This window comes from Crassostrea angulata, chromosome 2, assembly GCF_025612915.1.
Source record: "Crassostrea angulata isolate pt1a10 chromosome 2, ASM2561291v2, whole genome shotgun sequence".
Classification (NCBI taxonomy): domain Eukaryota; kingdom Metazoa; phylum Mollusca; class Bivalvia; order Ostreida; family Ostreidae; genus Magallana; species Magallana angulata.
The window spans coordinates 39,295,324-39,315,870 of record NC_069112.1 but is presented as its reverse complement, the minus strand read 5'-3'; the positions used below and the strand labels follow the sequence as shown (position 1 = coordinate 39,315,870).

Here is a 20,547-nt window from a genome sequence, read left to right as displayed (position 1 = left end):
TATTCAATTTTATATGCAATAATTTAACCCAAAAAATGTACATAAAGGGTCACTCATTTGTATTATTAGCAGGGATCTCATCCTTGATGAAAAAAAAATAATACCAGATATTGCAAGTGACCTCCTTTTGACTAGAGCTGATACAGGAGAGTGATATTTAGGGGGAAACACTTGGTATTACTGTCTAGTAACAGCCATTAGTTAAATATTTTTTTTGAAATATTTTTTCCCATGAACCCTTGCTGAAAAAAATAGTTTTCTAAAAAATATGTAGTAAAATGATACATTTTATTTAATATATTTATGTAGAAACAATTAATAATTACTCAGTCAATGCAGGTTAACAAGGAAATGAAACATGATTTTATCATGAAGTTGAAAGGGGTTTGCTACTTAGGTTCCACGTGTTCAATGCGTTCCATGTCTTACTTTATAAGTTATAAACCACAAGCTGTTTTCGTTTAGAGGGATTTTTGAATAAAGAATAAATAAACACTTTCAGTTCATGCATCCCTCAGGTAGAAGGGTATTCAGTTTACTGGGCCGATGATGCATAAAACATGTTTCATCTTTATTATACATGTTTAACAATTTATATCGTTCAGCATTAATGAATATCGGAATAATTATGCTTCGAGTATCTTCTGATACAAGAATTATCTAATTTAAGACATGAAAAACGTGATTCTAATTAATTAGTACACAAACTGTTCTTCTATCGCGTTTTCAATGCTATGTTATCCTGCACTCGTGCGCATTGGCGTTACGAATGGCGGATTACATAAATATTCATTTGACATGTAGCAAAGTTCAGAGACAAATAATTAAAGACAGAACATGTTTTACGGGCCTGCAGTTTGTGGAACATTAAAGTATAAAAAGCATGATGTATAGTTTTACTCAAACTCATGTCAAAAGTTTTACTCCAAATACGCCACTTATACCTAAAATTGTTTAGAAATTCGCTATATTTATTTGTTTGTTTGGCTGAATATATATATATATATATATATATATATATATATATATATATATATATATATATATATATATATATATATATATATATATATATATATATATATATATATATTTATATATATATATATACTTCTTATTCAATATATACAATATTTTAGGCGTACTAATTAAAAAACGGTGCTATACTTTTTTTCATTTAAAGGAGTATTAGGGATATCCTATGTTGTTATTCTATACTTTATTTGGAATATGTAACGAATCTTAAGTTATGAGATGTGGTTTCACTGCTTTAAATAATTAGTACCTAATATTCTAATTTAGATCCAGGCCCATTTGTCAACAGAATGGCAGGCTTTTCTGTCTTCATTTCTAATACAACATCAAAAAATCAAGCACATCTTTGTTATAAGGACCAAACTGGAGGCAATCCATCAGTTGATCAGAGAGTCAACTGTTCTATGTACGGACGTTTTGTCATTTACTTCAATGAACGTAGTCGAAATAATAATCCTAGCTATTTGTCAAAATATGCCTTCAACGAACTTTGTGAGTTAGAAGTATATGGTAAGTATACACACAATGTTATGTTGTATTTTGTTCTCAGTTTGAAGTTACTTTTTGTATTAAGTGGTTTATTTTTCGTTGACGATTTGAATTTAATAGGATGTCGCGGGAGCTTTGGTGATGGTTGTCAGTATGCGTGCCCTACAAACTGTCTAAATGGAAATTGTAACGCATATACAGGTCACTGTCTTAAATGCTCCCCAGGATATCACGGGCAGCATTGCCAGTACGGTTTGTATTTTCAACAATTATTTTTCAAAGCTTTTTACACGGATTAGATATATAAAAATGGACTTTATTGACTGTTAAAAAATATGATGTTTTCTAAGAAACTAAGAGAATAGGAAACTGTTGTGTTGCTATCTATGCAGTCTTTAATCCTGAGATGCATTTACTGCTACTTTAACCAAAAACAGTGAAATAATATGATGAATAATAATATTATGATAATAATAATATGATAATATTTATTTACTCTACTGGCGTGCGACCAGTTCTCGCCAAGTACCATTTCTCCCCAGTACATTGTGGCGTCTTTTTTCGTATATAATTTTATGTGTTGATAAAATGACGTCACAATGAACTGGAGAGAAATGGTACTCGGCGAGAACTGGTTGAACGCCGGTATAATACAAAACACAAAATGTTGGGGTTTTTTTTAAGGTATGCGCTTTATCAAATGCTCTGATTCATAACGTTTGCAATATGTTTTTCTTGCATAATTCTGACATGCAGTACCAAAATTTTATTATATTGTGTTTTTTTACCTTGGCCTTTATATGTTCATGTTTTATATTCACAATGATACTGAACAGTTCACTTAATATCTCTCTATCATTTGATTTCAATTGTTTGCAAATGTTAGTTTATTATTTATTCTAGTATGCTCCCCGGGGTACTACGGTTACAATTGTGTTAACAAATGTAGCGAGCGTTGCTCGGTTCCTTCCAACTGTGACCGTGTAACAGGAAGATGTTATGGCGGATGTGTGTCAGGATGGGCAGGAGACACGTGTAATGGTTAGTAATTATCCGTTCAAACAAAATACACCAATTTAACCTGACAATTTAAACATTTAATAATGTTCTGCCCGTTACAGACGATTTTAAAATATATAGCATACAAGAATTTTGCCGAAGGATTTGAAATACTGCACCACCAAACTCTTGCAGAGGTTCGTTCTTCTGATTTTGGATAGCCATTTTGGGTCACCTCTAGTCTCAAAATTCTGTGTCATATATGAATTTTACTTGTAAATTGTCTTTAAACAATGCCAAAAAAAAATTGAATAAAATAGTTAAGAAATATTCCATTTGAACATAGTTTAGTAAAGGAATATATTTTCATGGCGGAAAGTGTTTTAAGAAGAAAATGAACATTTTTCATAACTCAGTTGTTTCAGAGTACCGTAATTTTAGCTTTCTTTTTAACAGTGCAGACCAAATTTACAGATAGTTTATGCATTGGGATATCTTTGGGTTGTTTCAAAAAAACATATTTAAAAAAAAAATATTTCAATATTTTAAAAACATAGATCATGCTTCATACAGATAGTATTTGTAGTTTATGTATGATCTTAAACTCTTTCTTTACCTAAAAAGTCAAGATCAAAGACACACATGAAACATATACTTCTTTGTTCGAATTTTATGTTGTCTCTTTTGTACAGTATGGTTGTAGTTTCACAAGAAAAAAGAAAATTGTGTGTTGTGAACCTACACGATATGTTTTTATTCGCAAACGGTTACGCAACGTGCTTTTCAATCTTACACTATTGATAAATTATCGATTGAAAAGTCCAAGATTTTAATGCCGTTCGCTAAGCGTCAAATGCATTAAAAGGTGAAATCATTTTTTTTTTTGTCCGTGAGTGATATGAAATATTTGTCTTTTTCTATGAAGGAATGATTCATGTCATTTATCAATTCTTTTTTTGAGCTCTAGTATATTACATCTTAACTATGATCGAGTTTACAGTCTTCTTTTGCCTCTGCAACGGAGGGCATTCATGTTGCTGTGCAACGAGCTTGGCTCTAGTTTATTGAACTTGATTTGTATTTGATTCCTCTTCAATAAATAAAACTGGAAATGGTATTATGTTTTGACAATCTTGACACGAATAATTGATATGCACCAAAACTTTAAGGCATTTCAATTTTTATATTTTGTGACATTCGATTGCACAATTAAAAATCGTGACCGACGGTATATTGTCTTAAATTATGTGCTTTCTTTTCTTGTGCTATGTACATTTTCTGTTTAAGTGTATTACACACTGACCTTTTTTTAATGTTTTATTTTTGTTTTCTTTTCTTATGCTTTGATTGTTTGCATATTTGAAATCAAGCAGGAAATCATTTATCTAATTCAAATTGTAGATACATTTTCAAGAAAATTACCGTTTCAGTTTTCGGCTCCCCTAAATGGTTACATGTGGTATGGGTCACCAATAAAATAAATAAACAATTAAAGTCCAAAACTTTACATGAAAACTGTTTTTGTGTGATTGGTGCAACTTGTATTTCAGGTGCAAACCTCATTGAATCAATATGATAATTTCTGAGTACGTCATGATAAAGTCTACAAAGAAAATTATATTAAGGTACAATGTGGTATCATCATTTAAATCAATTTATCCGTTAACATCACATACAAAAATAAATCATGATTTCTTATTACATTTTCAAAATAAAAGAGAGTTTTATTTATTTACTCAATAATACAAAACAATATGTTGTTTTGTTTTTCTTTTAAGGTATGTGCTTTATCAAATGCTCTTATTCATAACGTGTGGAATCCTATTTTCTCGCATAATTTTGACATGCAGTACCAAAATTTGTATTATATATTTTTTTTTTACTTTGGGATTGATATGCACATGTTCTATATTCACAATGCTATTGGAAAGTTCACTGAATAAAACTCATTATTTGATTTCAATTGTTTGCATACGTTAATTATCCATTTTAGTATGCTCCCCAGGGTACTACGGTTACAATTGTGTTAACCAATGTAGCAAGCGTTGCTCGGTTCCCTACAACTGTCACCGTGTAACAGGGAAATGTAATGGCGGATGTGTGTCAGGATGGGCAGGAGACACGTGTAATGGTAAGTAATTATCCGTGTATACAAAATGCAAAAGAATAACCAGACAATGTAAAAATTGAATAATGTCATGAAAGTGTTTTTCAACAGTTCTTAAATATCTGGGGGAAAACGTTTCAAAAACTTTGTTTAAAAGGTAATTATAATTTCAATTTTAATTTTTATGATACACCATAAAACGATTGAGAACTTTCGGATATATTTTAACATTTTTTGATAAAAACGAACTAACTATATAATGTTAATATTGGTTTTAAAACAAGTTGAATAATTTGGCAAAATGTGGTCATATATTTACAAAAAAACCGTGTTTTACTGCGGAAATAATTATAAAAAGGTAAGACAATTCTCTTTATGTTTATGCGTACATAGCTAAACTTAAAAAACATATCTTAAGTTTATGAAATCATAATATGTTATTTGTTTGAAGATCTTAAAACTTATGTAGATATAATGCACCTATTTGCATAACCTTTACTAGATTTTGACCCGTGCGTGTACGGGTGGACATAGCCAGATGGCATGTGGTATTGGACATTTACGAAATAGATATATCGACACACTGTATATTGTTGATATTTGCAAAATCAAGCTTTCAGCCTACAATATTGCTAATAATTTTACTACACTCTGCTGAGTTGGAATAATGTAACTGTGTGTGGGGAAAGACCTTTAGTTAAAATGTCTTCCATATACATGTAATGTAGCAGAAATTTGCAGAATCGCCCCAAAAACGATTTTGGAGAAAATTAATAAAGAAGCATTGAAAATAACAGTAAAACTGTTTATAACAAATCATTTTGAAGCTGTAAATACCTTTCTTCGAAATGTTTAATTCTATAATTACAGAATTAAATATTTTTTTAACAACAATTTTACACACCTGTTGACAATCGAAACTCTCGATTTTTTGTATAGTATATGCACTGTGTTAGAGTTATCTCCCGTATTTTCTTTGATAATTTCAAAAAAACAAATTCAATTAAATTTACACGCATTGTTTTATTGTCTCTAAGTTTATCTAATGCAAATGTGATATTGTGGAAAAAGTAAAATAAAGAGCCTTCCGTGATATAGCGTGAATGAAATGCGCATGCGCAAAATTGTAAAATCAAAATATTTCAGATGATTTCCGGAATTTTTTGAGGAATTTTCGTTGGTTATTAGCTAGCGAAGCTTAATTGAGAAAAAAACAAAAACAAATTAGTAATCTTATAGTATCAATGATGTTTAGAATATATAAAACAAAAGGCAGCACTTTTCCGATTTATCTGTATTAAAGACCTAAGATTTAATATAGTAGTATAGATATTAAATAAGATTTGTTTACATTTGAAAATGTATAGCGGATAATATTCATTCTGAAAATATACTTTTGTTTAGAGTGTAAGAACTATTTCATTTGTTAAATAATATTTTATGTTTTCTTCAATTTGTCATGCATTCTAGAGTGTCAACTTGGATACTATGGTATCAACTGTAACCGATGTAGCGCAAACTGCAATGTGTCTGGAAATTGTGATCGGTTAAGTGGACATTGTCATGGAGGCTGTCAACGCGGATGGAGAGGATACTTTTGTAATCAAGGTAAGTCTGTTTTATACCACTAACAAATACATTTTTGATAGCATTGGATGATTTATATTTGACGTCGTCATGTCAATACATATATAATACTCGTCAGGTGAGCAAAAATAAACCATTTAATGCTTATATTTACATTCCCTAACCTATGAAATCAAATATTAACGTAAACAAATTGCTGATCACGGAGAAAGTAAATAAGTAACAGCAAGAACGGATCTTTTTGCTCTGATTTGAATTTGTATTTTTTTTTTATGGATTTTCAGATGGTTGACGGTTTGTTAATGTCATTTTTCATCTCAATTTAAATCATGTTGCATTGTTTTTATGATGCAAATTGGGGAATCTTATTTTCTATAGAAAAGAGAATATGCTGTAAATAGGAGGCATACCTTAGAGAACATTACAAAACAAACTTACCTGTTTAGAAGATAATGTTTGTATTTCAATAAAGGACAATTATATTTTTGCTGTTAACATTTAAATGTCGTGTTGTATTTCTAAAAACTACTTGGAAAATTCTATTGAGGATAATCAAAGTAAAAGATACATTCTTCTTTACTTCAGGGGACTACCAGTAGTGAGAGACAGATTTTAAAAACTAAATCTGCACATCTACATCTGGTTGCTTAATCATATACTATATTCACAATGATACTGGAAAGTTCACTAAATACCACTCTATCATCTTTCAATTGTTTGCATACATAAGTTTATTACTTATTCTAGAATGCTCCTCGGGGTACTACGGTTACAATTGTGTTAACCAATGTAGTGAGCATTGCTCGATGTCCTTCAACTGTGACCGTGTAACAGGGATATGTTATGGCGGATGTGTGTCAGGATGGGCAGGAGACACGTGTAATGGTAAGTAATTATCCGTGCATACAAAATGCTAAAGATTTACCTGATAATGTAAACATATAAATATGTTTTGGACGTTTCAAACGATTCTAAAATATACAGGATACAACAATGCAAGCATTTTGCCGAAGGATTTAAAATAATGCACCACCAAACTCTTGCAGAGGTTCTTTTTTCTGATTTTGGATAGCCATTTTGGGTAACCTCTAGTCTCAAAAGTTTGCGTCATATATGAGTTCTACTTGTAAATTATCTTTTCACAATGCCAAATAAACTAAATTGAATAAAATAGTTAAAGCTGCTTGGTCCGATTTTTTTGTAATTGCAGTATCAATTTTTTTTTCATACACATCATTTATCTTAGAAAGTTATGGACTTTCTCCAATTTACACCAGCAGAATCAGTATCCTTTCAAAGTTAGAAATATTCAAAGTAAATAAAAATAATTTGTCTTTGGGCAAACAAAAAAACAAACCAAAATGCATCACGGGAATGTTTAGAAAAGGAAACCGCTGGGTTTCGTCCCCCGAATGATTGGGGTTATTCAACCCGCATGCTATGCATCGATTGTAAAGAAAGCAGACTTTGGAAATATTAGCGAACAAAACGTACACATGTTTATTTGTAATTTGTCTGATCATTTCGACATTTATTCAAAGCGATGTCAAAGTCGTAATACAACCATACCCATCCCGTCGTCAGGGGTGAAATTCAACATGAGGCGAAATAACGCGGTACCTTTTAATGTCGTTTGTTTTGTTAGCGAATTTTGTACGTATTTTTCTTCGTTGAAATGTGGCATAATTGACGGGTAAAACTACTGCAGTGTCTATTATTATACATATACTAAGCTTAGCCATCGTTTAAAAGCGTGCATAAAATTTGATATAAAATCGGACCAAGCACCTTTAAGGACAATTTCATTTTAACAGAGTTTAGAAAGAGAATATGTTTTTTCAGCGGAGGGTGTTTTAAGAAGAAAATGAACATTTTTCATAACTCAGTTGTTTCAGAGTACCGTAATTTTAGCTTTTTTTTTTACAGTGCAGACCAAATTTACAGAAAGTTTATGCATTGGGATATCTTTGGATTGTTTCAAAAAACATATTTAAAAAAAAAAAAATTCAATATTTTAAAAACATAGATCATGCTTCATACAGATAGTATTTGTAGTTAATGTATGATCTTTAACTTTTTCTTTACTTAAAAAGTCAAGATCAAAGACACACGTGAAACATATACTTCTTTGTTCGAATTTTATGTTGTCTCTTGTGTACAGTATGATTCTAGTTTCACAAAAAAAAAGAAAATGTGTGTTGTGAACTTACACGATATATTTTTTTCGCAAACGGTTACGCAACGTGCTTTTCAATGTTACACCATTGATAAATTATCGATTGAAAAGTCCAAGATCTTAATGGCGTATTGCTAAGCGTCAAATGCATTAAAAGGAGAAACCATTTTTTTTGTCCGTGAGTGATATGAAATATTTGTCTTTTTCTATGAAGGAATGATTCATGTTATTTATCAATTCTTTTTTTTGAGCTCTAGTATATTACATCTTAACTATGATCAAGTTTACAGTCTTCTTTTGCCTCTGCAACGGAGGACATTCCTGTTGCTGTGCAACAAGCTTGGCTCTAGTTTATTGAACTTGATTTGTATTTGATTCCTCTTCAATAAACAAAACTGAAAATGGTATTATGTTTTGACAATCTTGACACGAATAATTGATAGGCACCAAAACTTTAAGGCATTTCAATTTTTATAATTTGTGACATTCGATTGCACAATTAAAAATCGTGACCGACGGTAAATTGTCTTAAATTATGTGCTTTCTTTTCTTATGTTATATAAATTTTCTATTCAAGTGTATTACACAATGACCTTTTTTTTCCCTTATGCTTTGATTGTTTGCATGTTTGAAATGAAGCAGGAAATTATATATCTAATTCAAATTGTAGATACATTTTCAAGAAAAGTACCGTTTCAGTTTTCGGCTCCAGAAAAAGGTTACATGTGGCTTGGGTCACCAATAACATAAATTAACAATTAAAGTCCAAAACTTTACATGAAAACTGTTTTTTTGTGATTGGCACCACTTGTATTCAGGTGCAAACCTCATAGAATCAATATGATAATATTTGAGTACGTCATAATAAAATCAAAGTCTTCAAAGACAAATTCATTAAGGTACAATAATTGATCATCATTTAAATCAATTTATCCGTTAAAATCACATACAAAAATAAATAATGATTTTTATTACATTTTCTGAATAAAACAGAGTTTTATTCATTTACTCAATAATACAAAACAATGTTGTTTTGTTTTTCTTTTAAGGCATAGGCTTTATCCAATGCTCTTATTCATAACGCGTGGAATCCAATTTTCTCGCAAAATTTTGACATGCAGTACCAAAATTTGTAGTCTGTATTTTTTTTTTGAGATTTATATGCACATGTCTATATTCACAATGATATTGAAAAGTTCAATGAATAAAACTCATAATTTGATTTCAATTGTTTGCATACGTTAATTATTCATTCTAGTATGCTCCCCAGGGTACTACGGTTACAATTGTGATAACCAATGTAGCGAGCATTGCTCGGTTCCTTACAACTGTGACGGTGAAACAGGGAAATGTTATGGCGGATGTGTGTCAAGATGGGCAGGAGACAAGTGTAATGGTAAGTAATTATCCGTGCATACAAAATGCAAAAGATTTACCTGATAATGTAAACATATAAATATGTTTCAGACGTTTCATACGATTTTAAAATATACAGGATACAACAATGCAAGCATTTTGCCGAAGGGTTTAAAGTAATGCATCACCAAACTCTTGCAGAGGTTCTTTTTTCTGATTTTGGATAGCCATTTTGGGTAACCTCTAGTCTCAAAATTTTGCGTCATATATGAGTTCTACTTGTAAATTATCTTTTCACAATGCCAAGTAAACTAAAGTGAATAAAATAGTTAAGGAAAATTCCATTTTAGCAGAGTTTAGAAAGGGAATATATTTTTTCAGCGGAGGGTGTTTTAAGAAGAAAATGAACATTTTTCATAACTCAGTTGTTTCAGAGTACCGTAATTTTAGCTTTTTTTTTAACAGTGCAGACCAAATTTACAGATAGTTTATGCATTGGGATAACCTTCAATTTAATTGTGGTTCCAATTGTAAACCTTTGTCCTATCAAAATAGCAAGATCTTTTTGGTCTTCATCGGAGATTTCCCTGCGTGTTCACAAAATTTACTGACGGCCCGCTGGTCCACGGTGTCCAATTACGTCAATATAAATTTCACAAAATGACCTTCATAACTTATTGTGATCTCATATGACATATCGTTTATTGGTCCCCTACCGGTTTTCACCGGAGGAGACTATAGCTTTCCTCTGCGACCGTCAGTCCGTCTGTCCGTCCGTCCGTCTGTCTGTCCCACTTCAGCTTTCCACACCTTTTTTCTTTATGCGTTGAGGAATAATATGAAATTTGCTGAACAGCTTCAAAATGTCAAACTACAGATCAAGTTTACACTTTTGTAGCGTCTGGTTGACATTTTTTTTTATATTCCAATTTTTTTAATGTTCGGGTTCGTTATCGGGTTCGGTGTGTATCAAATAAACGAGGAAAGTACAGTAGTTGGCCATAAGTATGTTTCCAAAATGGCCGCTATAACATTTTTTTTGTCTGAAAGGCACATTTTAAAAGGAAATAAAGCATATTTTCCTTTGATGGCCAGATTTAAAACATGTGCCCTATGATTTTCCGACTTTTTTTCTTCTTTTGCCGAATTTATTTTTGGAGTTATTCCCCTTTTGTAAACATTTATTGTCTGCACAACAACATGGCGACGAACGACAAGAAACGTATGGGAAGACAGAAACAAGTCATAATACAGATTTCAGATTTGGGATTTATACATAAATAAAACTGGAAGGAACAACGGAATAAACAGCCGAAACTGTTATGTAAAGTTTAAAAATACGGAAGACCGGAATAATGGTAAAATCATAACTCGATCTGAAAGTTGTAAGATTAGGTAACCACGAGATGACTGAATCCCATTTAAAAGTCCCCAGAACCAACCAAAAACATGCTTTCAAAAACCAAACAGCTTGATTTAGAGCAGGACCAAAGTGAAATGTGATGAAAAAAACTGTAAGTAGACTACCTCTCATCTGTAATTGTTCGTCACTTCACAAATCGCCAATAGTTTATTTGAAAAAGATAACCAGACTTCTAGGCCCAACTAAACAGAGCAGACTGACAGCATCAACACATACTTTGGCTTACATACTGTTCAGACATTAATATCATTGAAATTATGTGAAAAATGCTAATTCGGTTACAAAGGTCAAAAAACGAAATCCAAATTTTCCGTGACCTAGAAAAAGTTGTAGTTGACATTTCGAGTAGTCTCACTTTATATTGATTGCGAGCCTTTACATCGTTAAACGAGGAAAATTGCAAGAATATTTCATATCCTAGGATATCATACAAAGTAATATATGTATTGTAAATTTAATCGACAGGGTTTAATGTATTATTACAATCGGGTTCGTTATCGGGTTCGTCTGTCGATTCGGGGTACAGAAGACGGTAAGAAATGATATTCTGCATAACAGTGCATTGTTTTCGCAAATTTCAACAAACCGGTAGGGGACGTGTATTGCTTATGCAATATTCTCAGAATGCTTGTTTTTATGCGCTTAAACTGTGCATTTTCTTAAATGGGAAAAATGCGTACAAAATATAAATCAATTAAAAACTGACATGCTCTGTGAAGCATATCTTATCAAAATATTTAATCTGTAAAATTTCTAAGGTGCATTTAAAATAAACAAATATTTACTTATTTCTTAGAAAATACGTCAAGATTAAATATAAAAAAGTTTCGCTGGTAACATGCGAATTGTCCTATCACAATCGAAATTGTCCGCGAAATTTTCAAACAACCCTCGTATGTGCTCTCATTCACAACGTGTGAAATCTGATTATCCCATATAACACTGGCATGCGGTGCCAGGAACCTTATTTAACATTATTGAACAGGTAAATTAATTCTCTTCATGTTTTTGCGTACATAGCTTAACATATCTTTAGTTTATGATATCATAATATGTTATTTGTAGGAAGATCTAAAAACTAATGTAGATGTAATGCACCTATATGCATAACCTTTACTAGATTTTGACCCGTGCGTGCACGGGTAGACATAGCCAGATAGCATGTGATATTGGACATTTACGAAATAGATATATCGACACACTGTATATTGTTGATACTTGCAAAACCAAGTTTTAAGCCTACAATATTGCTATTAATTTTACTACACTCTTCTGAGCTGGAATATTGTAATTGTGTCTGGGGAAAGGCCTTTAGTTAAAATGTCTTCCATATACATGTAATGTAGCAGAAATTTGCAGAATCGCCCCCAAAACGATATTTGAGAAAATTAATAGAGAAGCATTGGAAATAACAGTCAAATTGTTCATAACAAATCATTTTAAAGCTGTAAATACCTTTCTTCGAAATATTTATTTCTATAATTGCAGAATTAAATATTTTTTCAACAACAATTTTACACACCTGTTGACAATCTCTCGGGATTTTTTGTATAGTAAATGCACTGTGTCAGAGTTATCTACCATATTTTCTTTGATAATTCAAAAAAAAAAAATCCAATGAAAATTTACACGCATTTGTTTTATCGTCTCTGAGTTTATCAATGCAAATGTGATATTGTGGAAACATAAAATAAAGAGCCTTCCATGATTTAGCGTGAATAAAATGCGCATGTGCAAGATAGTGAAATCCAAATATTTCAGATGATTTCCGGAATTTTTTGAGTTTTTGTTGGTTATTAGTTAGCAAAGCTGAATTGAGAAAAAATAAAAACAAATTGGTAATCTTAAAGTATCAATGATGTTTAGAATATATAAAAGTAGTATAGATATAAAATAAGATTTGCTTACATTTGAAAATGTATAGCGGATAATATTCATTCTGAAAATATACTTTTGTTTAGAGTGTAAGAACTATTTCATTTGTTAAAAAATATTTTATGTTTTCTTCAATTTGTCATGCATTCTAGAGTGTCAACTTGGATACTATGGTATCAACTGTAACCGATGTAGCGCAAACTGCAATGTGTCTGGAAGTTGTGATCGGTTAAGCGGACATTGTCATGGAGGCTGTCAACGTGGATGGAGAGGATACTTTTGTAATCAAGGTAAGTGTGTCTCATACCACTAACAAATACATTTTTGATAGCATTGGATGATTTATATTTGACGTCGTCATGTCAATACATATATAATACTCATCACGTGAGCAAAAATAAACCATTTAATGCTTATATTTACATTCCCTAACCTATGAAATCAAATATTAACGTAAACAAATTGCTGATCACGGAGAGAGTAAATTAGTAACAGCAAGAACGGATCTTTTTGCTCTGATTTGAATTTGTATTTTTTATGGATTTTTCAGATGGTTGACGGTTTGTTAATGCCATTTTTCATCTCAATTTAAATCATGTTGCATTGTTTTTATGTTGCAAATTGGGAAATCTTCTTTTCAATAGAAAAGAGAATATGCTGTAAATAGGAGGCATACCTTAGAGAACATTATTATCTTCAATTGTTTGCATACATTAGTTTATTACTTATTCTAGAATGCTCCTCAGGGTACTACGGTTACAATTGTGTTAACCAATGTAGTGAGCACTGCTCGATGTCCTTCAACTGTGACCGTGTAACAGGGATATGTTATGGCGGATGTGTGTCAGGATGGGCAGGAGACACGTGTAATGGTAAGTAATTATCCGTGCATACAAAATGCTAAAGATTTACCTGATAATGTAAATATATAAATATGTTTTGGACGTTTCAAACGATTCTAAAATATACAGGATGCAACAATGCAAGCATTTTGCCGAAGGATTTAAAATAATGCACCACCAAACTTTTGCAGAGGTTCGTTCATCTGATTTTGGATAGCCATTTTGGGTAACCTCTAGTCTCAAAATTTTGCGTCATATGTGAGTTCTACTTGTAAATTATCTTTTCACAATGCCAAATAAACTAAATTGAATAAAATAGTTAAGGAAAATTCCATTTTAACAGAGTTTAGAAAGAGAATATATTTTTCAGCGGAGGGTGTTTTAAGAAGAAAATGAACATTTTTCATAACTCAGTTTCATTTCTAATTTTAGCTTTCTTCTTAACATTTCAGACCAAATTTACAGATAGTTTATGCATTGGGATATCTTCGGGTTGTTTCAAAAAAACATATTTTAAAGATATTTCAATATTTTAAAAACATAGATCATGCTTCATACAGATAGTATGTGTAGTTAATGTATGATCTTTAACTTTTTCTTTACTTAAAAAGTCAAGATCAATGACACACGTGAAACATATACTTCTTTGTTCGAATTTTATGTTGTCTCTTTTGTACAGTATGGTTCTAGATTCCGGGGAAAAAAGAAAATTGTGTGTTGTGAACTTACACGATATGTTTTTTTCGCAAACGGCTACGCAACGTGCTCTTCAATGTTACACCGTTGATAAATTATTGATTGAAAAGTCGAAGATCTTTATAACGTATTGCTAAGCGTCAAATGCATTAAAAGGAGAAATCATTTTTTTTTTGTCCGTGAGTGATATGAAATATTTGTCTTTTTCTATGAAGGAATGATTCATGTCATTTATCCCTTCTTTTTTTAGCTCTACTATATTACATCTTAACTATGATCAAGTTTACAATCTTCTTTTGCCTCTGCAACGGAGGACATTCATGTTGCTGTGCAACGAGCTTGGCTCTAGTTTATTGAACTTGATTTGTATTTGATTCTTCTTTAATAAATAAAACTGGAAATGGTATTATGTTTTGACAATCTTGACACGAATAATTGATAGGCATCAATACTTTAAGGCATTTCAATTTTTATAATTTGTGACATTCGATTGCACAATTAAAAATCGTGACCTACGATAAATTGTCTTAAATTATGTGGTTTCTTTTCTTGTGCTATGTACATTTTCTGTTTAAGTGTATTACACACTGACCTTTTTTTAATGTTTTATTTTTGTTTTCTTTTCTTATGCTTTGATTGTTTGCATGTTTGAAATCAAGCAGGAAATCATTAATCTAATTCAAATTGTAGATACATTTTCAAGAAAATTACCGTTTCAGTTTTCGGCTCCCCAAAAAGGTTACATGTGGCATGGGTCACCAATAACATAAATTAACAATTGAAGTCCAAAACTTTACATGAAAACTTTTTGTGTGATTGGCGCAACTTGTATTTCAGGTGCAAACCTCATTGAATCAATATGATAATTTCTGAGTACGTCATAATAAAATCAAAGTCTACAAAGAAAATTATATTAAGGTACAATGTGTGATCATCATTTAAATCAATTTATCCGTTAAAATCACATACAAAAATAAATCATGATTTCTTATTACATTTTCAAAATAAAAGAGAGTTTTATTTATTTACTCAATAATACAAAACAATATGTTGTTTTGTTTTTCTTTTAAGGTATGTGCTTTTTCAAATGCCCTTATTCATAACGTATGGAATCCGATTTTCTCGCATAATTTTGACATGCAGTACCAAAATGTGTATTATATATATTTTTTTAACTTTGGGATTGATATGCACATGTTCTATATTCACAATAATATTGGAAAGTTCACTGAATAAAACTCATTATTTGATTTCAATTGTTTGCATACATTAATTATCCATTCTAGTATGCTCCCCAGGGTACTACGGTTACAATTGTGTTAACCAATGTAGCAAGCATTGCTCGGTTCCCTACAACTGTCACCGTGTAACAGGAAAATGTAATGGCGGATGTGTGTCAGGATGGGCAGGAGACACGTGTAATGGTTAGTAATTATCCGTGCATACAAAATGCAAAAGAATAACCAGACAATGTAAAAATTGAATAATGTCATGAAAGTGTTTTACAACAGTTCTTAAATATCTGGGAGAAAACGTTTCAAAAACTTTGTTTAAAAGGTCATTATAATTTCAATTTTAATTTTCATGATACACCACACAACGATTAAGAACTTTCGGATATATTTTAACATTTTTTGATAAAAACGAACAACAAATTTTTTGAGGAATTTTCATTGGTTAGCAAAGCTTAATTGAGAAAAAAAACCAAAAATGAATTAGTAATCTTATAGTATCAATGATGTTTAGAATATATAAAACAAAAGGCAGCACTTTTCCGATTTATCGGTATTAAAGCCCTAAAATTTAATATAGTAGTATAGATATGAAATAAAATTTGTTTACATTTGAAAATGTATAGCGGATAATATTCATTCTGAAAATATACTTTTGTTTAGAGTGTAAGAACAATTTCATTTGTTAAATAATATCTAATGTTTTCTTCAATTTATCATGCATTCTAGAGTGTCAACTTGGATACTATGGTATCAACTGTAACCTATGTAGCGCAAACTGCAATGCGTCTGGAAATTGTGATCGGTTAAGTGGACATTGTCATGGAGGCTGTCAACGTAGATGGAGAGGATACTTTTGTAATCAAGGTAAGTGTGTCTCATACCACTAACAAATACATTTTTGATAGCATTGGATGATTTATATTTGACGTCGTCATGTCAATACATATATAATACTCGTCAGGTGAGCAAAAATAAACCATTTAATGCTTATATTTACATCCCCTAACCTATGAAATCAAATATTAACGGAAACAAATTGCTGATCACGGAGAGAGTAAATTAGTAACAGCAAGAACGGATCTTTTTGCTCTGATTTTGAATTTGTATGTTTTTTATGGATTTTCAGATGGTTGACGGTTTGTTAATGCCATTTTTCATCTCAATTTAAATCATGTTGCAATGTTTTTATGATGCAAATTGGGGAATCTTATTTTCTATAGAAAAGAGAATATGCTGTAAATAGGAGGCATACCTTAGAGAACATTACAAAACAAACTTACCTGTTTAGAAGATAATGTTTGTATTTCAATAAAGGACAATTATATTGTTGCTGTTAACATTTAAATGTCGTGTTGTATTTCTAAAAACTACTTGGAAAATTCTATTGAGGATTATCAAAGTAAAAGATACATTCCTCTTTACTTCATGGGACTACCAGTAGTGAGAGACAGATTTTAAAAACTAAATCTGCACATCTACATCTGGTTGCTTAAACATATACTAGTTATCAATGCTCAGTCAGACAAAATTAAAAAAAAAATCTCAATTAGATATCTGACATATCTCAACGAAAGGTAAACATATTTCATTTTTAAGGATTGCATTTACTACAGCACCAGAAATGTTCTACTATTTTGATTTTTCACTGATAAACATTGACATATACTTCCAATGTACGGGCATTACCGATGAGCTTGTCGATAACGATAAAGGTCATTTAACTTCATCTAAAATGTTTTAATGAATTGAAGAAATTGTTAAAAAAGATATACTCTTCTTTTTTTTTTCATTACGCTAGTATCTACAGCCATGTAATTCATTTGTTAGAAATATAAAAATTTGAAAATTTATTAAATGAGCCATGACATCCCAATCTGAACTTTTTCTTTCTTTTCTGTGACGACTAGAAGTTATGGACAGCAATATAATTCATTATACATGTATGCATTCTACAAATCGTATATGTAATATCCACACATTTTTTTTCAAATATTGCAATTAAAAAAGAAATAAAAATAATAAGAAAAGAGAAATGTAAATTTAAAAAAAAATCTATTTTTAACAGTCAGGTGAAACCATGGTACGGCAGCTTTAATGATCGACTCGATTCTGAAGTAAAAAAAAAAATAACTATATTGCTTAACCCATTCATTTGATAATAATATTCAGCACTGTTTTCATAAAAAAGAGATAAATAAATTATAATTGCAACGGTCATTAAACTCAGAGTTGCCGCAACTTACCCGCAACATTCATTCAAAATTATAAGCTAATTGTAAAAACATGATTTAAAATACTATTGTAGAGTGTGTCAATGGTTCCTATGGTAAAGATTGCAGTAACCAATGTAGTATTTATTGCAATGAAACCGGTAGCTGTGACAAATTTACTGGACGATGTGACGATGGATGTAAACCAGGATGGAAAGGCGTTACGTGCAATGAAAGTAAGTGTAAATGTTGTTGTCTAAGATGATAGAATCGTTGAGCTACAATGCAACGCTAATAAAATACCGTTATATTAATACATGAACCTTAAACATGTTGTACTAAAGCATGAATTCGTTTAACAAACCATTAAGCATTACACCCTTAGTTAGTTTTGTATTCTATAATAACACTAAAATATCGATCTTTTTTTATTGTTTGTGGACCACATGGTTAAATGGCCCTAGATGTTAGGCCAGTTACTCAAAGGTGGCCGATCCGAGCCCCTCTGAGATCATTTGATGCTGTTTAGTGTGCCCTAAGACAAGGCACATTATCTCTATTGTCTCAGTTCACCAAGCTTCAATCGGGTTATGCTTAGAGTTAACTTGAATGAGCTGGTGTTCTTTTTCCAACCTTTAAGGAGCTAATGACTCTCATCCGCTTAACAATACCAAAACTAAATATAAGCACACTCCTAAACGCCTCCTCGGATAATGATTTAGCTTCATTAATCTTTTTCTAATAAACGGTAATGAGATATTTTAAATATCATTGAAATTTGATGTTTTAGAACGCAACGCTTTCTCTTCTCACACATGCTTTGAGAAGCGGCAATAGATCTAACGTATCAATTTTTAAATTGGATTTAAAATACAGTGTAGTTTTTGAATCAAATATAGAAATCAAAGTACATTATAAAAACAATTGGTGCCAAAATTATCAAGGAATAGCTGGTAGTATATAAATAGTGCTTGTTTGGAAGGGTAACAGTTGACATTGACACCCAAAGGAAACCATTGTCAACCTCCGCTTCGCGTCGGTTGACAATGGTTTCCTTGGGGTATCAATTTCAACAACAAACTCCCAAACAGGCACTATTTATTTTATTATACTGAATGTCTTAATTTTAGAGAATTTTTATATTGCTTTTATATAGAAATGACTTGAATTCTACAGAGAACCGTACGCTCATAATTTACGCGCATGCAACAATTCGTTGTGTTACCCGTTGCTAAGTGTGTTGCTAACGTTGATAGTAATGGAACGGGTTATCAACTGCGTCGAAACCAATCAGATTTCAGTATTTAACATGAAAGTATAATAATGTCTAATAAAATCTTTTCGTGAGCATGACATGTGCTATTTAAATCAATAATGCATTGCGTATTACAGTTTGTGATGAAACATTGTACGGTATTAACTGCTCAGAGAATTGTGAATCAAATTGTGTCAACTCTTCTTGCCACCATGTGACTGGAAAATGTAACGTTTACATTCAGGTATATGGATACCAACTAAGTATGTAAAAGTAACTCATTAAATCAATGAAATGTTTTTTCTTGGTCTTTTCTGTGAGAAAAAAAGTACACATTGTCTTCTGAAAAACGATCCATTAATATTCATTAATGAGATACCAAAATACAATCTAGCTGCTTATTCTTTTTTTCCTGATATTCCTTTAATACTTATCGGTACACGTAAGCACGTTTCAAAGACGAAAACCCTATTTTTAGAAACCACAATTTTTAAAGTTTAAGTAATAATCAATTATATTTATTTCTCTTTTAAATTCAGCCCCTAAAGAACACCGACAACAGTATTATTCCAACGTTACCAGTTATTGGTGGGACATCTGCTGCTATCATCATACTTATTTTAATCATTGGTGTCATCATTGCATACAAACGGTAAGAAGCATAAGAAATGGAAAATTTTGCAACGACAAATTACGTGCGTTGGTCGACATTTTTTTTGCATGAAATTGTTAATCAGAGATACTTCTAACTTCATATATATGTAAACGTTTTTATAAATCTTTTTTCACTACACCTGCAGGTAACATTATATTAAAGAAAGGGTACATGAAAAAAATATTAAGGTCTCAAATTTGTCTGTTTGATGTGCATAATGATATATGAAAACCGTTTAGACAGAGCTTTCCTCAGTAAATAGATATACCACTTAGAATAACTAATTCTTGCAATCCATGAGTGCTGCCATATTGTTAAAATCATTACCTCCCTGCTGGGTTATCGCTAAGCATCTAAGAGAGGGCAGCACTGATGCTGACGTCAGTGAGACACATTGCATTTTTACACACGATTAGTAACAGAGATAAAATGCCATCATCAAAATGTGAATTGAAACTTGAACTGGATGTAAAGAGTTGTCATTTATAAACAGTGTTTATGGAGGAAGATTTTGAATCTCAGAATAATGGATTCCCACCAGCAGTTAATATGACATGTAACTAGAATGGAATGTCCGTGGATCAGTGTTATTGTGACCTATTTTTTC

At 31.3% G+C, this 20,547-nt stretch overlaps 1 protein-coding gene across 1 annotated transcript in view; it reads left to right on the top strand.

The window, feature by feature from the left end:
- Nucleotides 1-20,547, top strand: part of LOC128174316 (uncharacterized) — a 147,842-nt gene that overhangs the window by 112,654 nt on the left and 14,641 nt on the right. The window contains exons 12-22 of the mRNA XM_052839891.1: nt 2,428-2,565; nt 2,719-2,724; nt 4,517-4,654; nt 6,101-6,238; nt 6,965-7,102; nt 11,494-11,504; nt 13,202-13,337; nt 13,782-13,919; nt 18,126-18,266; nt 19,423-19,529; nt 19,825-19,937. Coding sequence (XP_052695851.1) covers nt 2,428-2,565; nt 2,719-2,724; nt 4,517-4,654; nt 6,101-6,238; nt 6,965-7,102; nt 11,494-11,504; nt 13,202-13,337; nt 13,782-13,919; nt 18,126-18,266; nt 19,423-19,529; nt 19,825-19,937 — 1,204 coding nt within the window. The remainder of the gene's footprint in view (nt 1-2,427; nt 2,566-2,718; nt 2,725-4,516; nt 4,655-6,100; nt 6,239-6,964; nt 7,103-11,493; nt 11,505-13,201; nt 13,338-13,781; nt 13,920-18,125; nt 18,267-19,422; nt 19,530-19,824; nt 19,938-20,547) is intronic.